This window comes from Pleurodeles waltl, chromosome 6, assembly GCF_031143425.1.
Source record: "Pleurodeles waltl isolate 20211129_DDA chromosome 6, aPleWal1.hap1.20221129, whole genome shotgun sequence".
NCBI lineage: Eukaryota > Metazoa > Chordata > Amphibia > Caudata > Salamandridae > Pleurodeles > Pleurodeles waltl.
Window position 1 is genome coordinate 426,886,733 of NC_090445.1, and position 18,513 is coordinate 426,905,245.

The following is an 18,513-nucleotide window of genomic DNA, read 5'->3' on the forward strand; positions in this document are numbered from 1 at the left end:
CAGGGGCCCAAGGAAAGGAGCCTTCTGCCCTGGGCCTTTCAGGCCTGGACCATGGATCTGAGGGTCATAGCTATCCATAGCATAGCAAGTGCAGTGCCACTGTTGCCTTGTGGGGATAGGGGCCAAAGCACCCAAATGATAGTTGTATTTTACTGTCCTTTTAGTGGCCAGAGGGAATAGGGAGGAACAATTTACCTTGTTTGCACAACTGATACGCCACAGGTTCACCTCCCCTAAGTCTCTCAACCATGTTCCCCCGCTGCAAGGCCTCACATCACAGGGCTTTGACTGTAAGACCGCTTGCAGGGGCATGGTTAATAATAGCACAGCAGTTACAGTGGAAGTGGAACTCTGTGGTGTTAGGTCCCCAGTCTATCTAAATGATGAGTGTATTTTACAGGACTAGGGCTGCTAGGCCCATGGGAAGAGGCTCCTCCCAGGGACGTAGATATCATTGGTACAGCAGGTACAATGGCTGGGGGAGCACAGGGGTATTTTGGACCCTATTTACCCAAAGTAAGGATGTATTTTACATACATCTTGTGGATCAGTGTAGGAAGAGTGGTCCATTTACCTTGCCTTAAACAGGACCCAAAGCATCATTGGTATACTACTGGCCCCCTCTCCTGGACCTCACAATCCAGTGCTGCGAGCAGGAGAAGTCTTTACTCCCCTGGACATAACAGCCATGGTCCAGTCTAGTGAGGCTCACCAAAGTAGGAAAGCAGTGTGCTGGATTGCTGTTCCTTTTAGATGTTTGTACAACATACTGTAGTGAGCTACTGCAGGATGCCAAGGCCCATATTTATACTTTTTGACGCTAAACTGCGCTAACGCAGTTTAGCGTCAAAAAATTTTGCGCCGTCTAACGCCATTCTGAAGCGCCATGCGGGCGCCGTATTTATGGAATGGCGTTAGCCGGCGCTAGCAGACCGGCGCTGCCTGGTGTGCGTGGAAAAAAACCACGTAGACCAGGCAGCGCCGGCGTAGGGGGAAAATGGCGTTAGGGCGTCTTAAAATGGGGCAAGTCAGGTTGAGGCAGAAAAATCGCCTCAATCCGATTTGCGCCATTTTTTTCGACGCCCAGACGCCATTTAAATGACTCCTGTCTTAGTAAAGACAGGAGTCATGCCCCCTTGCCCAATGGCCATGCCCAGGGGACTTATGTCCCCTGGGCATGGTCATTGGGCATAGTGGCATGTAGGGGGGCACAAATAAGGCCCCCCTATGCCACAAAAATTTTTTTAAAAATATAAAAAATTATACTTACCTGAACTTACCTGAATGTCCCTGGGGTGGGTCCCTCCATCCTTGGGTGTCCTCCTGGGGTGGGCAGGGGTAGCAGGGGGGGTCCCTGGGGGCAGGGGAGGGCACCTGTGGGCTCATTTTGAGCCCACAGGCCCCTTAACGCCTACCCTGACCCAGGCGTTAAATAGTGGCGCAAATGCGGGGTTTTTTGACCCGCCAACTCCCGGGTGTGATTTTTGCCCGGGAGTATAAATACGACGCATTTGCGTCGCCGTCATTTTTTTAGACGGGAACGCCTTCCTTGCATCTCATTAATGCAAGGAAGGCGTTCACGCAAAAAAATGACGCTATTTGCCCATACTTTGGCGCTAGACGCGTCTAACGCCAAAGTATAAATATGGCGTTCCTTTTGCGCCGAATTTGCGTCGAAAAAAACGACGCTAATTCGGCGCAAACGGAGTATAAATACGGGCCCAAATGTCTAACTGTTTTTTGCTTGTCAAGGTACTGATTAATCCAAGCGGTCTAATCAATACGGGATATAAAACAAACAGTTTAGTTGGGAAGTCTGGAGCAGCCCAGCTCAGTGGCATTTCTTAACACAGGCTCTCCTATACAGAGGTGCAGAAGGCTAGCATTGGCGAACATGGTAACGGGTATGGAGGACTTGTACCAAAGAAAGTGATCTACACAGGTCACTTTATTAAAATGTTTACCTCTGGAGTTGCTAACAGGAAGGAATGCCAACACTGAGAATGAAATACCCCAGAACGGGCAGCACTTACCCTTAAATCTTTACTTTAAGATAATGGCCAGTCAGCCAATGAGATAATGGTAGATAAAGAGTTAAAGGTACAGGAAGAACATGATTTGCCAAAGATCAAACAATTCGGTCAAGTAGGAGAACCAAGGCTGCTTGTTTCAAGACACATAACCTTCCCAGTATGCTTTATATGTTAAAGAGAATACAGGCCTGATTTAGGGCATGGAGTAATGGAACGGAAACCCCAAAATGAACTCTGTGATTTTTGGTAACCTCCATATATACATATTCATAGTGAAGCCACAAACACACTATTGGCCATATTTATACTTTTTGACGCAAAACTACGCAAACGCAGTTTTGCGTCAAAAAGTTTACCGCCGGCTTGTGCCATTCCAGAGCACACACCGGGTGCCATATTTATGGAACGGCGCAAGCCGGCCCCAAGGATTGGGTAGTGGCAAAAGAAAAGACTCTAGCAGGGTGGGGGTGGCGATAGGGGGAAATGGCGTTAGGGTGCTAGAAATGAGGCTAGGGTGGTGAACGCCAATAAAAATGATGTTAACCAGCCTAGCGACATTTCTTAATACATTAGCACCCAAAAATGACTCCTGTCTTAATAAAGACAGGAGTCATGCCCACCACCCCAATGGCGATGCCCAGGACACCAGTGTCCCCTAGGCATGGCCATTGGACCCAGTGCCATGCAGGGGAGACAACGTAAGGGGCCCTAACGGCATTTAAAAAAAAAATACTCACCTTACTCACTTGGGATGTGGTACCCCATCCTCTGGTGTCCCTCTGGTGTGTGTGGGGTTGTTCCTGGGGCTTGCGGTGGGCACCTGTGGGCTCATTCCATGGTGTTTGGCCATGGAAATGGGTCCACAGGTGCCCTAACGCCTGGTCTGACCCAGGTGTTAAATAATGGTGCTAAGCAGGCTTAGCGCCATTATTTAGGCCCGCCTTCCATCTGTGCGCCCTTTTTGCCCGGGGGATAAGTATGGCGCTACGGGCTTAGAGTCATTTTTTGGACGGGGATACCTACCTTGCATCTTATTGACACAAGGTGGGTTGACGCATCCCAAAAATGATGTTAACTCCAATATTTTGATGCTAGACGGGTCTAGCGTAGAAATATAAATATGGAGTTAAGTTTGCGCCATTTTTGTGTCCAAAAAATGACACACAATTGGTGCAAACCGAGTATAAATATGCCCCAAAGTGTCCTGCAAAGCAATTACGGAAAGTTGACTTCTGCCCCGAGAGGATGCCTAGGAATAGGTTGGGCGGAGCCTGTTCTACACTTTTGGTAGTTAGGGATTGATCCATGCCATCAAGAAATCCCAGCCATGGCCAGATGCTGCAAGGTCCAGGGGAGGAAGGGCCCTCCCCTGTGCTTTGCAGTGGTAGACCATAGCGAGAAAGGATCAGGGAAAGGCCCTCCCTTCTGTGGGCCTCACAGATATAGTCAAGTGCTGCATGACTCAAGAGGGCCATACTCTAGCTTTACAGTGCTGACCCATGGGTGGGATCCACAGGGGACCCTTCTCCCTTGGACCTCACAATCTTGGTCAAGCACTGAAAGGCTCAGAGAAGGGGGTTCTTTGATCTCTACCAAAGTTCAAGGAATAATTCTTTCCAGTTACTTTCCTGTCTGCAAACTGGTGTTAATATCCCCAGATCCCAGTTCCACTTGTGCACATAACTGATATCCCCTTATAGAGCTGCTCACTTTCAATCTGTTGTACTTCACTAAAAACGCAGCCCTGGTTTATGCATGAGGTTTGTCTCTGGTCCTTTGGACATAATAAATGCTTCTCCCCTAAATCAATTGAGGCTATCCAAAGGGTCCTACCCCCAATTTGAAGAACTCTTCTGCACACCATTTGCATTTTTAATTCTGCACCCTTCCAATGGGAAAGATTTTACTTTGCTGATGAGTCAGGAATTGTTTATGCTACATAGTTATATCCCAGGAAGTTCAATTTAAATGTTTGCTCTTTATTAGACATGACAGTAGTAGCCATGATGATAAAAAACGGGCATGATGGTAAAATACTGGCCACACACAAAATGCCCTTCCCTAGGCCTTGCAGCCATAGTCCAGCACTGTGAGGCCCAAGGAAATGGATCAGTTAGTGAAGAAGGCTTGCACCATCATTTAATTGCATTTTGGACGTGAGCTTTGCATGTGTTATACAAAATTGTGAGAAATCATCATGTGGTAGTGAAAGGAGATGTATCTCAAAACTGTTATTTGAATTTACATAATTCTAATTTACAAAAGGAAATGCACTCTGGCACCATGTAAGTGTATATTAATAATTAGTATCAGAGCATTTGAAGGATTCAGAGGCATTGCTGGGTGACTTTCAGCCATGTCTCAGGGCACATTACACCAAACCTTTTTAGCCAACATATGCTTTTACTATGGTACTTTCTAGTATTTTGCAGGGACGTGAGTGATGTGTTTATTAGAAGGCAAGCTATTTCAACTGTTTTATTTGCGTTCATATTTTCTTGCTCAAAAATCTTCTATGCCACATATTTATGTTGCTTTGAGTACCTAGAAAACCATCTTGGAATGTTAGTCCACACGCTTCACCCCTAGCGGCATTCTACACACTGCAGCACACCAACGAGTGGCAGAAGAAATATGACAATATAGTTGCACCCTGATGGAACTTCACAGGCTCCCCTTGCCAGCCTGTACTATCTTCAAAAACAGCTGTGTCATCTACAAAGCCATCACAATGCATTAACAGTTAGCAAACCAGCTACCCTTACTGTTACTTTTTGATTGTATGCTTTTATTTTACCCTGTACAGCACTATGCTGCCCTTTGTGTAGATTCACATTATAGAAATACCAACTGCAAATGACTGGCAACCCTGCCTACTTGGACAAGAAGGTTGTCATCTCCAGTGGCTCTCTGCACACCTGCAGCAAGGACTCCTTTAAATGGAAGAAGTGTTCAAAAGAATAAAAAAAAAATGCTAAAAGGCCTTTTCCATCTATGCACCAATGATTTAAACAATATCCCCATGTCCATCTGGACAGCACAAACCAGGAGCAGTTTAAAAAGCAGCTGAATACTGAACTCTTTAAACACACTACATCATGATGTAGAAACAGTCCACCATTTACTCCTCTTATCACATGTTGACTTTCTCTTTGGCTTTCACACTGTACAGCACTCTCCAACCCTTTAGCTAGGTTCCCACTATATTAAAATGCCATACATACATAATGCACTAATCTGGAGCCAATTTGTTAAAGTTTGATCAAAGGTATACGTTTTGGAGAAACTTAGGCCAAGCCTTTCATCCGGTGAGACTCATATAAAGTAATTCCTCTTAAAAAGAACTTTAAAATCTATGTATTCATTTGTGTTATTGTTTATGTTTTATTGTTTGGCTGAGATCTACACCAGGAAAGTTGCTTCTTGAAAAGTCACTTCAACAACAGCCAGTTGATGGCACTTTCTGTAATATGTTGTGTGATGTCATTACCTGTGATGTCATTTCATGTGACATTGAATGCAAATTAGGGGACCCCATAGATTCTCATCTTGCCCGGGGCCCCAAAAGACCTAGCATTGGCCCTGTCCCCAACAACTTATCCTGTTCTGTGTTGTGAAGTTATGTGTTGTCTGTGAACAGCGGAGTGCTGTTTCTATCTGGAGAGGAGTTGGTTTACATGCAGCGTTCTGACGAATGTGTCCTTTTGGAGGAAGAGAATGCTATTTTTTATGGTTAGAACTGTTGGGGGTTTAGTGATAGCAAAAAAAGAGAGGGACGGGGAGATTAAGTAAGGTCAAGTGCACGGCCTTCCAAAATACTAAACACATCAAAAAGAGTACACAGTTCCTAGACACCAGATATAAAAGCACAGGTTCAGCTCTGACACTTCTAATACTCAGAAGTACAGGCCCCCACACATCCATTGGATGTCATGCTTCCACACCAGACCGGCGCTGCAATTTTTATTTTGCAGATTTATCAAGCTACGTAGGGCCACGCAAGGTGGCCTTGTGTGTCTTGATAACTCCGACTAAAGGATTGCATTGCCCTTGCGTCACCCTGTGGGATGCAAGGGCAAATTAATCCTGTGATAAATCTGGGCCCAGGTCTCCATGTATCTTTTTGTTTCTCATGTTCATGTAGAGGATGATCTGGAAATAGAGGATGATCTGGAAATGTGTGTCTAAAGATTAAGGACAGTCGAGAAAATTGACAAGTCTTTGGTAATCTGAATCACACGACCAGAGGCGGCTCCTCCGCTATGGTGGATGAGCACACCCCACCCGCCCTCACCAGCAGCAGCTGCAAAACTTTTACAAGAAAACGATAATAAACTATGGCCCATATTTATACTTTTTTTGTGCCGCATTTGCGTAATTGTTTGGTGCAAAAGCGGTGCAAACTTGCAAAATACAATTGTATTTTGTAAGTTTGAGACGTTTTTGCAGCAAAAAGTGGCACAAATGCAGCGCTAAAAAAGTATAAATATGAGCCTATGTTCAATATCTTTTTTTTGTCAAAGGGACAGGGCCATGGGTGATGACAGGGACGGAAGGGGAAGTGCACAGCACTCCCCCTCAGTGCGCATGTATGTTTGGCACTGTGTTTCTGGGATAGAGACAGTGGGCAGAGACTTCCACTCTGCCTCGGAGCACCCTGGCTGGGCGCTCCATCCAATCCTAAAGCTGCTTTCATGCTGTTCAGCTTTAGGATTGGACGCAGGGCAGGCTGGGAGCCTGTACCTATAATGGAGGAACGGATCAGAGCAGAGTAAGATTTTTTTTTTATTAGTATATCTTTTTTTGTCCTCCCCTTGCCATGCGCCACCCGCCCCTTTTCCCTCCAGCGAGCCACCACCACACACGACCAAAGAAGAGGAATGGATTGCTTTATAAACAACTTTAAAACAGCACAAACACTAACAGCGTCAGTCTGGGTGAAAGTGAAGGGAAGGGGAATGGGTAGAAGTTCAGTGGAGCTGGGTGGTCTGAAGCTGAAGGAGGGACAGAGAGCTAAAAAAGGAATAGGCCTTCTCACCAAGGTGCCTGCTAACTGAAAGAAATGTTCATGTTTGCAGTCGTTAAGCTTTGGTGTAGTGGAAAAACCTTAAACAAGCTTCGCTAGCACCCAACACAGCTACAGCATGTCCAGCAACAATTTAGGCCCCTACCTCACATAACAGCCACGGTGGAGATGGCCTCAGGAGAAGCGGTGCAGAGATCCCTCACAGACACACAACAGGTTTAGCAGCAGTCCGCGCTGCCTTACAAGTATAAAAGTGAGGTACAGCATGTGTAGCAGCATGGTACACATGGACAAAATTTAGGGGTCACCAGGCGTTGGAGCTGCTACCCCTGGCTTGCCCTTTGCGTCCCCTGGCACTGCCTTTGCGACCTCTGGCGTCAGAAGTGGCAAATTCAGTGCCAGGAACACAGTGGCAGCGTCCTTATGGACGTCAGATTGGGCTCCACTCACTATGTTTTCTGTCAATTTTTTATAACACAAATAGTGAATAATAACATATTATTCACTATTATTGTACTAAAAATTTAGTACAATACGCCCTTCCATGCCAGCTGAGGTAAGTAAAAAATGCCTTTAAATGTATGTTGTGTGAGTGCTTGCTGGTGAGAGTGTGCTTATGTGAGAGCGTATGTAAGTGTGAAAATGTGTGTATGTGTATCAGGGACAGGATGGAGCCCGGATCGGGCAAAGGAAGCCAGTGAAAATGATGCTCCCTGATTGGTGGGCAACTTTTAAACCGGCCAATCCGGGTGCACGGGCCGCACAAGGCCTTCCACAATCAACAGCTGGACAAGGAAGTTTACCTCTTCAACGTGTGTAATAAACCGTGGTCAATTTTAACCCCCCCAAAAAAATCTTGAAATGGGCAGTCATCAAGCATTGCAAGAAGGGTTGAGTCACCCATTATCTGGACGACTTCCTGTTTGTTGATGCACAGGGGTGTAGAGGATTGCCAGGACCTTCTGCCAGGATTTGGCAGCACACCTGGGGAAGACGACAGGTAATCTGTGGTTGCATATGATACGTCTTTCCTCCTGTTTTCTTTGGGCCATAAAGAATTTCTTCCAAGGGTCACCCCCAGACCCTGTTTTTTTTGGGCTCTCAGAGGTGTCCTTAACGCACAGTAACTCCAGGTTTCCAAACCGGGATTTCAGCTGTGAACTGATAACCTATCTCGAGTTCCGCAAACAAATGCAACAGATATCTGCCCCAAGCATCCTACATAATACGTCATATCATATCTCCTTGGCAGGTTAGGTTTAAAAACCATGCTGGAGTCTATAGTTAAAACACAGCCTTATGAAAGCAAAGCACTAATCTACGCACACTGAATGATTGGCACATGGACATGACATATTGCAACACACAGACAGATGCATACAATGCATTGCCCCCTCCACCCTCCAAAGAATTACCAAAAAAAACTACTGGGGCCATATCAGACATATTTGATTGGTAAGGAAACCAGGGAAGTGGATGGAGAGCAATTACCCACAACTGGAGACACAGTAGACCCCGAATCAATTTCCCCATAGTATGGAGCAAGCCCCACAGCAATCACAAGAAGGAAATTCAGTGGATGACAATGCGTCAGCGCAATCCTTACTGTAGCGGGTTGCTTCAAGTGGGGTCTATGCAAGACATTGCCTAGAACCCCTAATGTGAAATGTGTAAGATTCACACATTTCTGTCTGTATCAATAGACCACAATTATATTGATCAAGCTATAAGCCGTGACAGTACCTATCCTGTGTATAGAAATGTGTACGTTGTAAAAATAAAAAATAAAACAATAAAAAAATATTTATGCTTAGGGTTTCAAGTTATCTATTTCAACTGAAAATGAGCTATTTCAGTTGAAACCTTTTCCCACCAATACTCTTGAATGCCTGCATAGCACTACTTTAACGCATGAGAGAGCCAAAGCATTGCAAACTCAGGTATTAAAGACATGCCCATGTTGTGACTAAGGAATATCATTTTTTCCAAAAGTAAATATTAGCTTAAACTACGTAAAATATGTTTGTAAACTTTTCACATCGCCTTTATATGCGGCTTTATTTGATTCCAGGCGTCATGTAATGCACAATCACCAACTCATGAGTTACATTTTCAGCAGCTTCACACATCAATTTTTTTAAATTGTTAATAAACCGCAGACATTACTCCTTCTTGCCACTTTGCATCTCTTGAATGAGGGCCTTAGTACAAGACCTTGTTGGAGATGAGGCAAAACATTCTTAAACCTATTGAAGTCTGCACAGGTTTATGCTGCAGAACAAGCACAGTGCAATATTGTTATGCAAAGCTACAAAATGTCCCCTCTATGATTGTGAGCATCTAATGCTAACACCCTCCTTGTTTTGCAGGACTGTTTATAGGTTTACTAACTACATCGCTTCAAATGAAGGTGTGCATGAAAGAAACTAAAACTGTATGAATCATTGCTTAGCAGTGTCAAATGCGACAGTGAACCTGAATGTAGAGCATTGGAGACACATTTATTTTGAGGTTGAGCCTACCAGACAAGACCTGCTATGGGCTATCACAAACTTATATTGACTTATAGCCCGGTCATTGGTTACCATCAGTTTCTTTATTGTCACTGTCTTTTGCTTGCTTCCTATTCAATGGCTGTCCTTGTCCCAGCTTGTCCATCTTACATTTGCCTCTCCCCTGAAGCACAGCCTCTTAAGCATCTTTCTAACTGGCTGGCCTTTATCTCTCCACCGCTCACTTTTAGGAAACTACTTTGTTCTTGCATATGTTCTCCAACTGTTTCCCTCATGTGCCTCTCCAAGCCCCATCCAATACCGACCCACCCATGTTCTGTGTTGCTGTCACGTGTGTGCTGCAAGCTATCTCTCCTGTGCTGCAATCTCTCTCTTTCCTGTGCTTCACCCTTGCCAAGATCACTGCTTCCCCTGCGTTCTATGTTGCTTTCTCACTCATGTGCTTCTCTTTTTCACCTGTGTTGCTCTCCCTCATGTGCTACTTTTCTCCTTTCCCTCTCTATTGCTTCCTCAACTGCTTCTCTGTTTCCCCAGCACCGGTCTTCTTTAAAAAAACACATCTTATTTTACTATTTTGTTTTAGAGAACAGGCATCAAATTGCTGCTTGGATTGGTAAATTAAAAAATATATATGTCTCCCGACATTTTGTAGGTACTGATGCACACATGCCTAAATTTTAGATGAGGTAAGGGGGGGATTTAAAAAAATGTATCAGGAGAATGTACTTCTCCCATTGACTTTTACTGAAGCAGAGGCAAATTCAGGTGGGAGACAGCCAAAATAAAGCCATTTTTTGCTTCAAAACTCGGGGGGCTCCCATCTGACTCGAATCTTTTGGCATGTATGCTGATGTGCAATGAATGACGCATGCACAAATACACATCATACATGTGTGTGCCTACAAAATGACCCAGTTGCTGCAGCCATGTCATTCTGTGTTTTTTTTTTATTTTTTTTATTTACTTTTGGGCACACTACACACGTTCTAGCCAATTATATACAGCATCACCAAAAGGCAGGGCAAAGCTAACGCCTCCCAGAAGCAAGAGCTATTGGCTTTTCCATTGCTTGTAAGATATTATTTTAAACGCTTCAGTCTTGTCACTTGATTTTTCCCTGAAGTTTAGCAATTTAACTTATTTTTCCATCGCCTGCTTTTGCTCTTCTACGGGTGTAGCTATGCTACTCGCTAAGGAACACACAGAGCTTGACCTTAGATTGCACTGTTCCTTTGAACAGCCCACAACGCTGCCGGAGTGCTGGATGAATGTGTCCCCTGAAGACTTCCTGATGATGCAGCACTTTCTTTGCCCTTGTTAGAATCTGTGAAGGTTCGGTTGGTCACAACCATTTTGAGCAGCACTGTCTTTACCCATGCATTTTGAGTAGCGCTATCGTTGTTGTCCTTGTTTGAATCGATCGGTGCTGGTTCTATTGGTCACACATTTTAAGCAGCACTGTCTTTGCCCTTGTTTGAGTCCGTGCAGGTTCGGTTGGTCCCACATTTTGAGCAGCACTGTCTTTGCCCTTGTTTGAATCAGTGCAAGTCGGGTTGGGCACGCTCCTGACTTGAGTATGTGTGCTGAAGTCCTAGGTCTAAGGCTGCTTGAAGAATAAGAAGGCCCCTGGTGCTTCTTTGGAATTGTATCCTGTATGGAACCTGCCACTTTGGACATCAATAGAGATAAGTGTCTATTGCTCCCAAAGCAGTCTATTTTAGCGACCTTAGGAAAGCTAAAGCTTGAATTAGAACTTGCAGAAATTGAAACAAAAGTATTGCAGGTTGCATGCAGCTCCTCGTGGGCACAGCACATATCAGAGTGGACTGTAACTGGGGACCAGAAGGTTGTACAAGGATCTCTGCAACATAAGCATTAATCAATGCACTATCTTGCATAGAATACCGATCTACGGCCTATATGTTATATGCACCGCCACACAGCAAGCGCATTAACCAGCTCAGTTATTTTTATGATGCTTTAAAACTGTGACCAGAGATTTCACAAAGATCTTCTGAGCAAGTGCAATAGCCCCCCATGTTATCTCACCGGTTTTAAACCCTAGAACGTTAATATGCAGGTGCTCAAACCCTCTATGCTAGTCTCGTCATAGTTTGTTTGTGATCAATTAAGTAAGGTAGGCCGTCTTTACTATGATATTTTTAATTATTAACACTTTCTGTGTGGGAAGAGGTATAGACAAAATAATGCATAGGCTGACAGATAGAACTTTATTCAAATATCCTACAGGGCAGGTTTGACTCAACATTGCACTCACATTCAGCTCAACAAAAATGTGGCATATTGTTGGATATCACTGCATCACTTTCGTAACACCCAACAGCACAGGAGTGACAAAACATTATTCACACACCGAATACTGAACACATCTATCATATAATTGCCCACCACTGGGCTCCCAACAGCATTGCCTACTGGTACAGTAATTTACCACATACTCTCTTCCGATAATAGAATCCAAGCTTCTAATGTACATGTATCACTGTGACATATACACTTTGGCCCATATTTATACTTTTTTAGCGCCGTTTATGCGCCGCTTTTTGACGCAAAAACGGCGCAAACGTACAAAATACAATTGTATTCTGTAAGTTTATGCCGCTTTTGCGTCAAAAAGTGGCGCAAATGCGGCGCTAAAAAAGTATAAATATGGGCCTTTATGTCATGCTACAATGTCAGTACAACAAGCAAACAGTAATAAAATTACACTTTACCATAATCACAGGAGAACAATAGCCACATGATTTTGTATATAGTAAACACTGATTAACGCTGGCTTTTAATAATTTTGAAAACACTGCTAAACCCTATTGAAAATAACGCAACATAGAAAGTGGAAACAGAAAACCCTACATAGGCTTAAGTGGAGTTGCTGTGCGCCCTCTTTGTATTGTGTTCTTCGGACAGATGGAAGGCAGTGGGGGCAGTTGAAGGCAATATAAAGACTACTGTAGCAGAATGGGTGGCTCTCCATTGTCTTGCATTGTTTAAAATATTTCATAGTGAGCAGCCCTGCCACGTTTCCCAGGTCAGCGCGTGACGTGCTGATCCAGTCCTGTTTTTTTCTTGGAATTAACGCGACCACAGGCTCCAGAATTCAATTATAAAATAGGACTGTAGGTCCCAGAATTCAAAGGAAAAAAACAGGACTGGACCAGCAGATTACCCTGAACCTGGGAAACTTGGCAGCTATGAGTAAGTGGAGGTCATTCTGGGGTTTGTAATTGTTTATAATGGATTCCTGCCACATTGGACTCAGGACTCACCCTCTTCCCTCTAGCTCTAGGCTACTAATCACACCTCTTTCAATGCAGACGTGTTTGCAGAATGGCACTGCCGTCTTCTGGGTCAAAGGAATGGATATTTTGCTTGATCTCACTCGGATCAATCATGTTTACTAACGAATTATGCTCTACTTTTCTTACCCTTACATTGCCTTTTTTTAACGTTGTGAACCTCATGGAATTTGCAAAATGTAAAAAAAACAGTGGATAAACAAACATGCTTAAACATATATGGCCGAACACCCTGGGAAAACCCATTTTTAGCTGACTCCCACCAAATACGTGATTTGACTTTCCCTCTACAAAAAAGTGTGTGAAGTTTGAGATTCCGATACAAGAGTCATGCCCTGAAACTTGCCTCAGACACACAATTCTGATTTCTGACTTGTGTCCCCGACACCTAAAATGGTGGCTGGGGACCAAGGTACCGGTCTCAGTACAGATGTTCCCTGCATCGGTTTTAGGTGCTGGGGAATTTGTGGATCAGAACTTGTACTTTGCAATCCTTTAAGCTTTCTGGCTTTTTCTTTTCGAATGTAAAGTAATGCACATCGTGTTGAGGGTCACTCTACTACTGGGGGGAGCGAGGGCAGGGTTATGCTCACCCCTAACCCCCACCAATAGGTACTTTCTTTTCTCTTTGATTTGGATATGGGGACAGTGCCCTGTATCCTGAATTGGCTGGCGTAAGATAATTTTTTGATTTGCAGTAGCCAATCAGGTCTTTCGGTACTAGGGTTCCCACTTTTAAACCATACTATCGAAAGGGACTATGGGAAAAAAGGTTTCCTTGTTCACCCCTCCTATTTTTTTGTAGATTCCTGGACTTATGGATAATTAGCAAACTCCCATTTGCAGAGATATAAAACACTATTAATGTTTTAAAGACCACACAGCAAGTTGTTTAACTGCTTAGACCTCAAAGACAACTGAAAGTTTTGACACTAAACCCAAACCAACAAAAATCACGCTTTCTAAGCAAAGTTCTACTTCCATGTGATGGCGCAGATAAAGAGGGTCCTACATATATTCACGCATCATGTAACCAAAATCGTATAATGTAGTGTGATTTTAGAAAAGAAAATAATGTACGGGGGAAATTGTGCCCTTGGGGTAGTTCGCCAATGTTATAAACGTGCTTTATTAATCATGAAGAATTGAAAATTGTAGAAATCCGTCATAATTGCAAATGTGTACCATGATTTCTTATTGAAACTGTTTGTGCTTAGCTTAAATTTAGTAGAGGCTTTGGCCTAGTTGCCTGGTCTCAAATTCTAATTGCGTGGCTTTTCCTTGAACTAATGTAACATATATTCTTGCTTGAAGTTGTATTTTTCCAGTAGAAGATGACTAATACACGTATCTCCAAGGTTTCGTACTAGGCCGGTTTCATCCCCTCTGATCCAAGGTCAGTCCTCAGGTGCGTACAATGAGGGTATAGATATCAAAATAATTGGCAAACCTTGTTACAACTTGTGTTCCAAGGCTCCAAGGACAATGTATGCATAAAAGAGTGCTAGTAGAAAGACGTTTTTCATTGTCAATTTGAAGCTACCCTATGAACCCTCCAATGGAAGACCCTGTAGAATTTGGAATGTTTCTTACTTAAACCCACTGGACAAAGAGAAGTCAGCCATTTTTTTTCCTTGATGCCATCTTTGAAGCCAAACGCCAGACGCCATCTTAGACGACATCTTGATGCCCTTTTCTCTATTACTGAGAAAGAGACTTTGAGAATTCTCACCCTAGAGACTTTAACTTTAATTTACCCCGTCTTACCCATGCAGTAACTTTGTCCCATTCTCCTTGCTGCTGCAAGGAAACTTGTCCTTAACTTTGCCCCACGCTGATTGAACCGGTACCTGAAGGACGAAGACTTTCTTGAATGCTGAATGTAATTGGTAAATATGAAAGGATAATTGTATTATGCATTGTGTTTTTCCTTTTAGGTACCAACTGCTATTTTGATAGGGCCCAAGCTAGGAGTTTTCCAAATTTGTGTTGACTAAATTCGTTTTGCATGAAGCCCCACATGCCAATGCTAATTAGAGGTTAGTCGAGGTATGAACTTGATGCACCATGTTGAATTGAAATCTTGTCATGCTGACCGATGTACGAAATTAGTCAAATTCAGTTGCTTATATTAGTGATTTGTGTTGCCATAAATGAATGTACTATCATTCAGATATTTTGTAGATTGCGTTTCTTGCGCCGCTATGGACAACTAGTAATGTTCGTATACATATATCATTTGGTTTTGAGACTTATATACATTGTGCTAGCTTTGTTAATATAGGGAAATAAATTCACTAACTTTTAATAAACCGGTGTGGTTATTCATGACTGAAAGGTCATGGTGCGTCGAAATATCAACTGTTATTGATTCCTAATGTGTTATTTTGATCTACTAATTGAGTATTGGCTATCGCGCACAACAGTTATTGATTATTGATTTAAGTGACCCGACTATTCAAGGATGAGGAGAGCCCAACTCGGCTAAAAGGTTCACCGACCTCCAACGTGTCCAGGTACAGGTAATTTATAAGGGGTGGACGCGTTATCACATGCCAATTTTAGTGCAGATCCATTCAGCAGTTTGGGCCGGAGGCACAGAAAATGTTATATGATATATGATAGCTACAATTTAAAACACTTCTTTTTTCACCCCCTTAACTTTTTTACCGTCACATATCTTGTTCAAACCTGGCATGCCAAACTACAGCTGAATATACTAAGGGATTGTAAAGTTTGTGCAAATCTGTCCCTGGGGTCAAATGTTATAGGCAAATCAAAAAATGACTTTCCTATGTGTAAAGTGTGGCTGAACCATTAGTAGACTGCCACTAACCAGTTCATTGGTTTCTATTTATAGAGGGACGAGTTCACTCCTGAACTACTGTAATACATTCAGAAGTGCAAGATTTCCACACACAGTCAGTGACAGAATCCTGCCTGTCTGCTTGTCCTGGACATGTTCTGAGAGAGACAAGCTTGAACCCCTGCATTTCATAGACATGTTAAGAGTGAGGTGAGCTTGTGATTTTGCAAGTGCAGCACCTGTTGTGAGTAAGGGAAGCTTAACCCTCTGCAAGTGGTAGACCTAGTTGGAGTGACGCTGGCACTTTTCCATTTGAGTACCTGGTCTGAGGTTCCGAATGTGTTAGACTTGTTCTCAGTGACGGAAGCTTGCACTTCTACATCGTGAAGGCATGTTGTGAGTGTGGGAAACTTGCATGCTCGCATAAGCAGGACCAATTCTGGTTTAGGGAAGCACCCACCATAGCATGTATTAGGCAGGTTCTGAGTGAGGGAAGCTTGCAGTCCTGCATGTGTTAGATATTCTGAGTGAGTTAAGCTTGCACTTCTGCATGTGTACACCTGATCTCAGTGTGGAAGGTTTGCACTTCTGTAACTCCTAGATCTGCTTTGAGTGACAACAGCTTGCACTTCTGCATGTGCTGGACATGCTCTGCGAGTGGGAGATTTCCACTTTTACATGTGCAGGACCTGTTCTGAGTGAGTGAAGCATCCTCCCCCACAATTCCTTGATAAATTCTGAGTAGCAGAAGCTTGCACATTTGCATGTGTGACATGTTATGATTCAGGGAATCTTGAGGGTCTGCATCTCATGGGTATGAGGGAAGCTCGCACTTAGGCATATACTAGACCTGGTCTGTGTGAATGAAGCTTGTACCTCTGTATGTGTAAACCTGGTGTAAGTGTGGAAAGCTTGCACTTCTGCATGTGTTAGATGTGTTCTGAGTGAGGAAAGCTTGCCCTTCAGCATGTCCCGCACGTTTTGAGTGTCACTACATCACAGTGCCTGTCATTCTATTGGTGTATCACTGAGTCAATATCAGTAAGCATGTTCCTGTCCCCTCCCTGTCCCCTCAGAATGTGCCTGAGTGAGATACGGGGGGTGAACACATGTCGCTGTCTGTGATTCAGACTTCATCCCTGTGCCTTTCTCTCCAGTGGTTTACAGCTAAATCAGGTGCGGTAAGTATATACAGGAGAAAATGTGTCTGAGTGAGTGGCGGCGAACACAAGTCCATGTCTGTGACTGAATATGTGACGGTGCATTTACTCCATTAGTTTGTCAATGAGTCATTGACGGTGAGCATGTTCGGATCCGTCAGTGTGTGTCTGTGTGAATGGTGGTGCCTGAACACCATAAAATCATGTCATGTCCGAATCTAGACTCTGAACAGAAAGTGTGGGGGGAGTTCTACTACTTAGATGGTGGCTCTTCTGCAAATCTCCTGTGAGAAATATTTCAAATGTGAATGACAGAAATAGAAAAGTGTTAATCTTTTCAAGGCCTCACGACAACTTATTAAAATGGTAATATTACTTACCCTGCTGAGAGGATTTACATCAATCTAAAAATGCATGCTTTCAAATAGAGTACTACTGTCATGACAAGGGTTTTTATTTGTGGTTTTTCAAAGGGTATTTCTAAGACTTTTTTGGCAATACATTTTATGTTATGTTTTTTCCTAGCCTACAGCTGCACCAGAAACGTATGATTGGCACCAGGTTCTCAGCGTATGAATGTGAGGCCTGATGTTGTTGCGTAAAAGATCAGTGTATAACGGGATATCTCAGTAGGTTGGTTTGTGTGTAACTCCAGTTGGAAGGCTAAGCTTTCTCGCCAGTAGGAGTTAAAAGAACTAACTAAGTTCGCTACAGTCTGCAATGTTGGTTTCTCACTCTTATAGGGATCTGTTTACTCTCTGCTGATTATCTAATAACGAGCTCTCCATTATTTTAACCATTTGATTATTGTAAATAATAAATTTGTAAGATGACAGTATATTGAGCATTCTTTATTATACATTTGGATTTATAGACTTTTTCTCTGTTTTGAAAATAAATATATGATGATTTAATTTGTTTGGCTCCAGACCCTCCTCAGAGTTTAAAAGGTTACAGTGTACGATTGGTGCAGGGGGCTGCACCAGGCACCCCAAAGCAGAACCCGAAAAGCTGTAGCACAGCACTCATGCCCAATTGCAGCATTTGCAGTCATCTTTGAATACCAGCCCTGCTGGGCATTCATAGACAAACATCTGACCATGGACGCATGTGTAGAATTTGCTGGGATCCTTTGGGTCGGCCTTTAGAACGCCATCGGGGTCCTGGAGACAACTCTTTGTTGATGGCCCCTGAGTGAGGTGCTGTGTTGAGGTGCCATCTTTGGGATCTCTTGGACTGTCAGGAGCAGAGGGGGGAGAGCTGGAGCTGGCAGGCACAGTGGCAGAGCTGCCACCTAATGGATAATCACCTGAGGGAGACAAATACAATAAAGAATAAACAGTCATAGTGAGAATCAGGAAAATATTGTACACTCCGTTTTCTTACAATTGGGGTCAAGATTTTAGCAAAAGGGCTGACTGATGACTATCTCAGAGACTGTGAGGAATATAATGGGTGCTTCAACTGCCTGGTTGGGGGCTGAAGACTCCAGTACACAAAATACAACAAAGCTTTGACACAACAATATATCTTTAGGAAGGACATATATGCCATATATATTTATTTATGTGTGCCTTGGGAAGTGGCGATTGCAAAAAAGTAGGAGTAAATATCAAAAGTTTGTCAGCGTGGGGAGAGAAAAAATATATCCCCGCAAC

At 43.4% G+C, this 18,513-nt stretch overlaps 1 protein-coding gene across 1 annotated transcript in view; it reads right to left on the reverse strand.

Moving 5' to 3' along the window:
- Positions 1-11,771: 11,771 nt before the first annotated feature.
- Positions 11,772-18,513, reverse strand: part of LOC138299835 (chitotriosidase-1-like) — a 58,276-nt gene continuing 51,534 nt past the window's right edge. Inside the window, exon 11 of the mRNA XM_069238433.1 lies at positions 11,772-18,164. Coding sequence (XP_069094534.1) covers positions 17,881-18,164 — 284 coding nt within the window. The 3' untranslated portion in view covers positions 11,772-17,880. The remainder of the gene's footprint in view (positions 18,165-18,513) is intronic.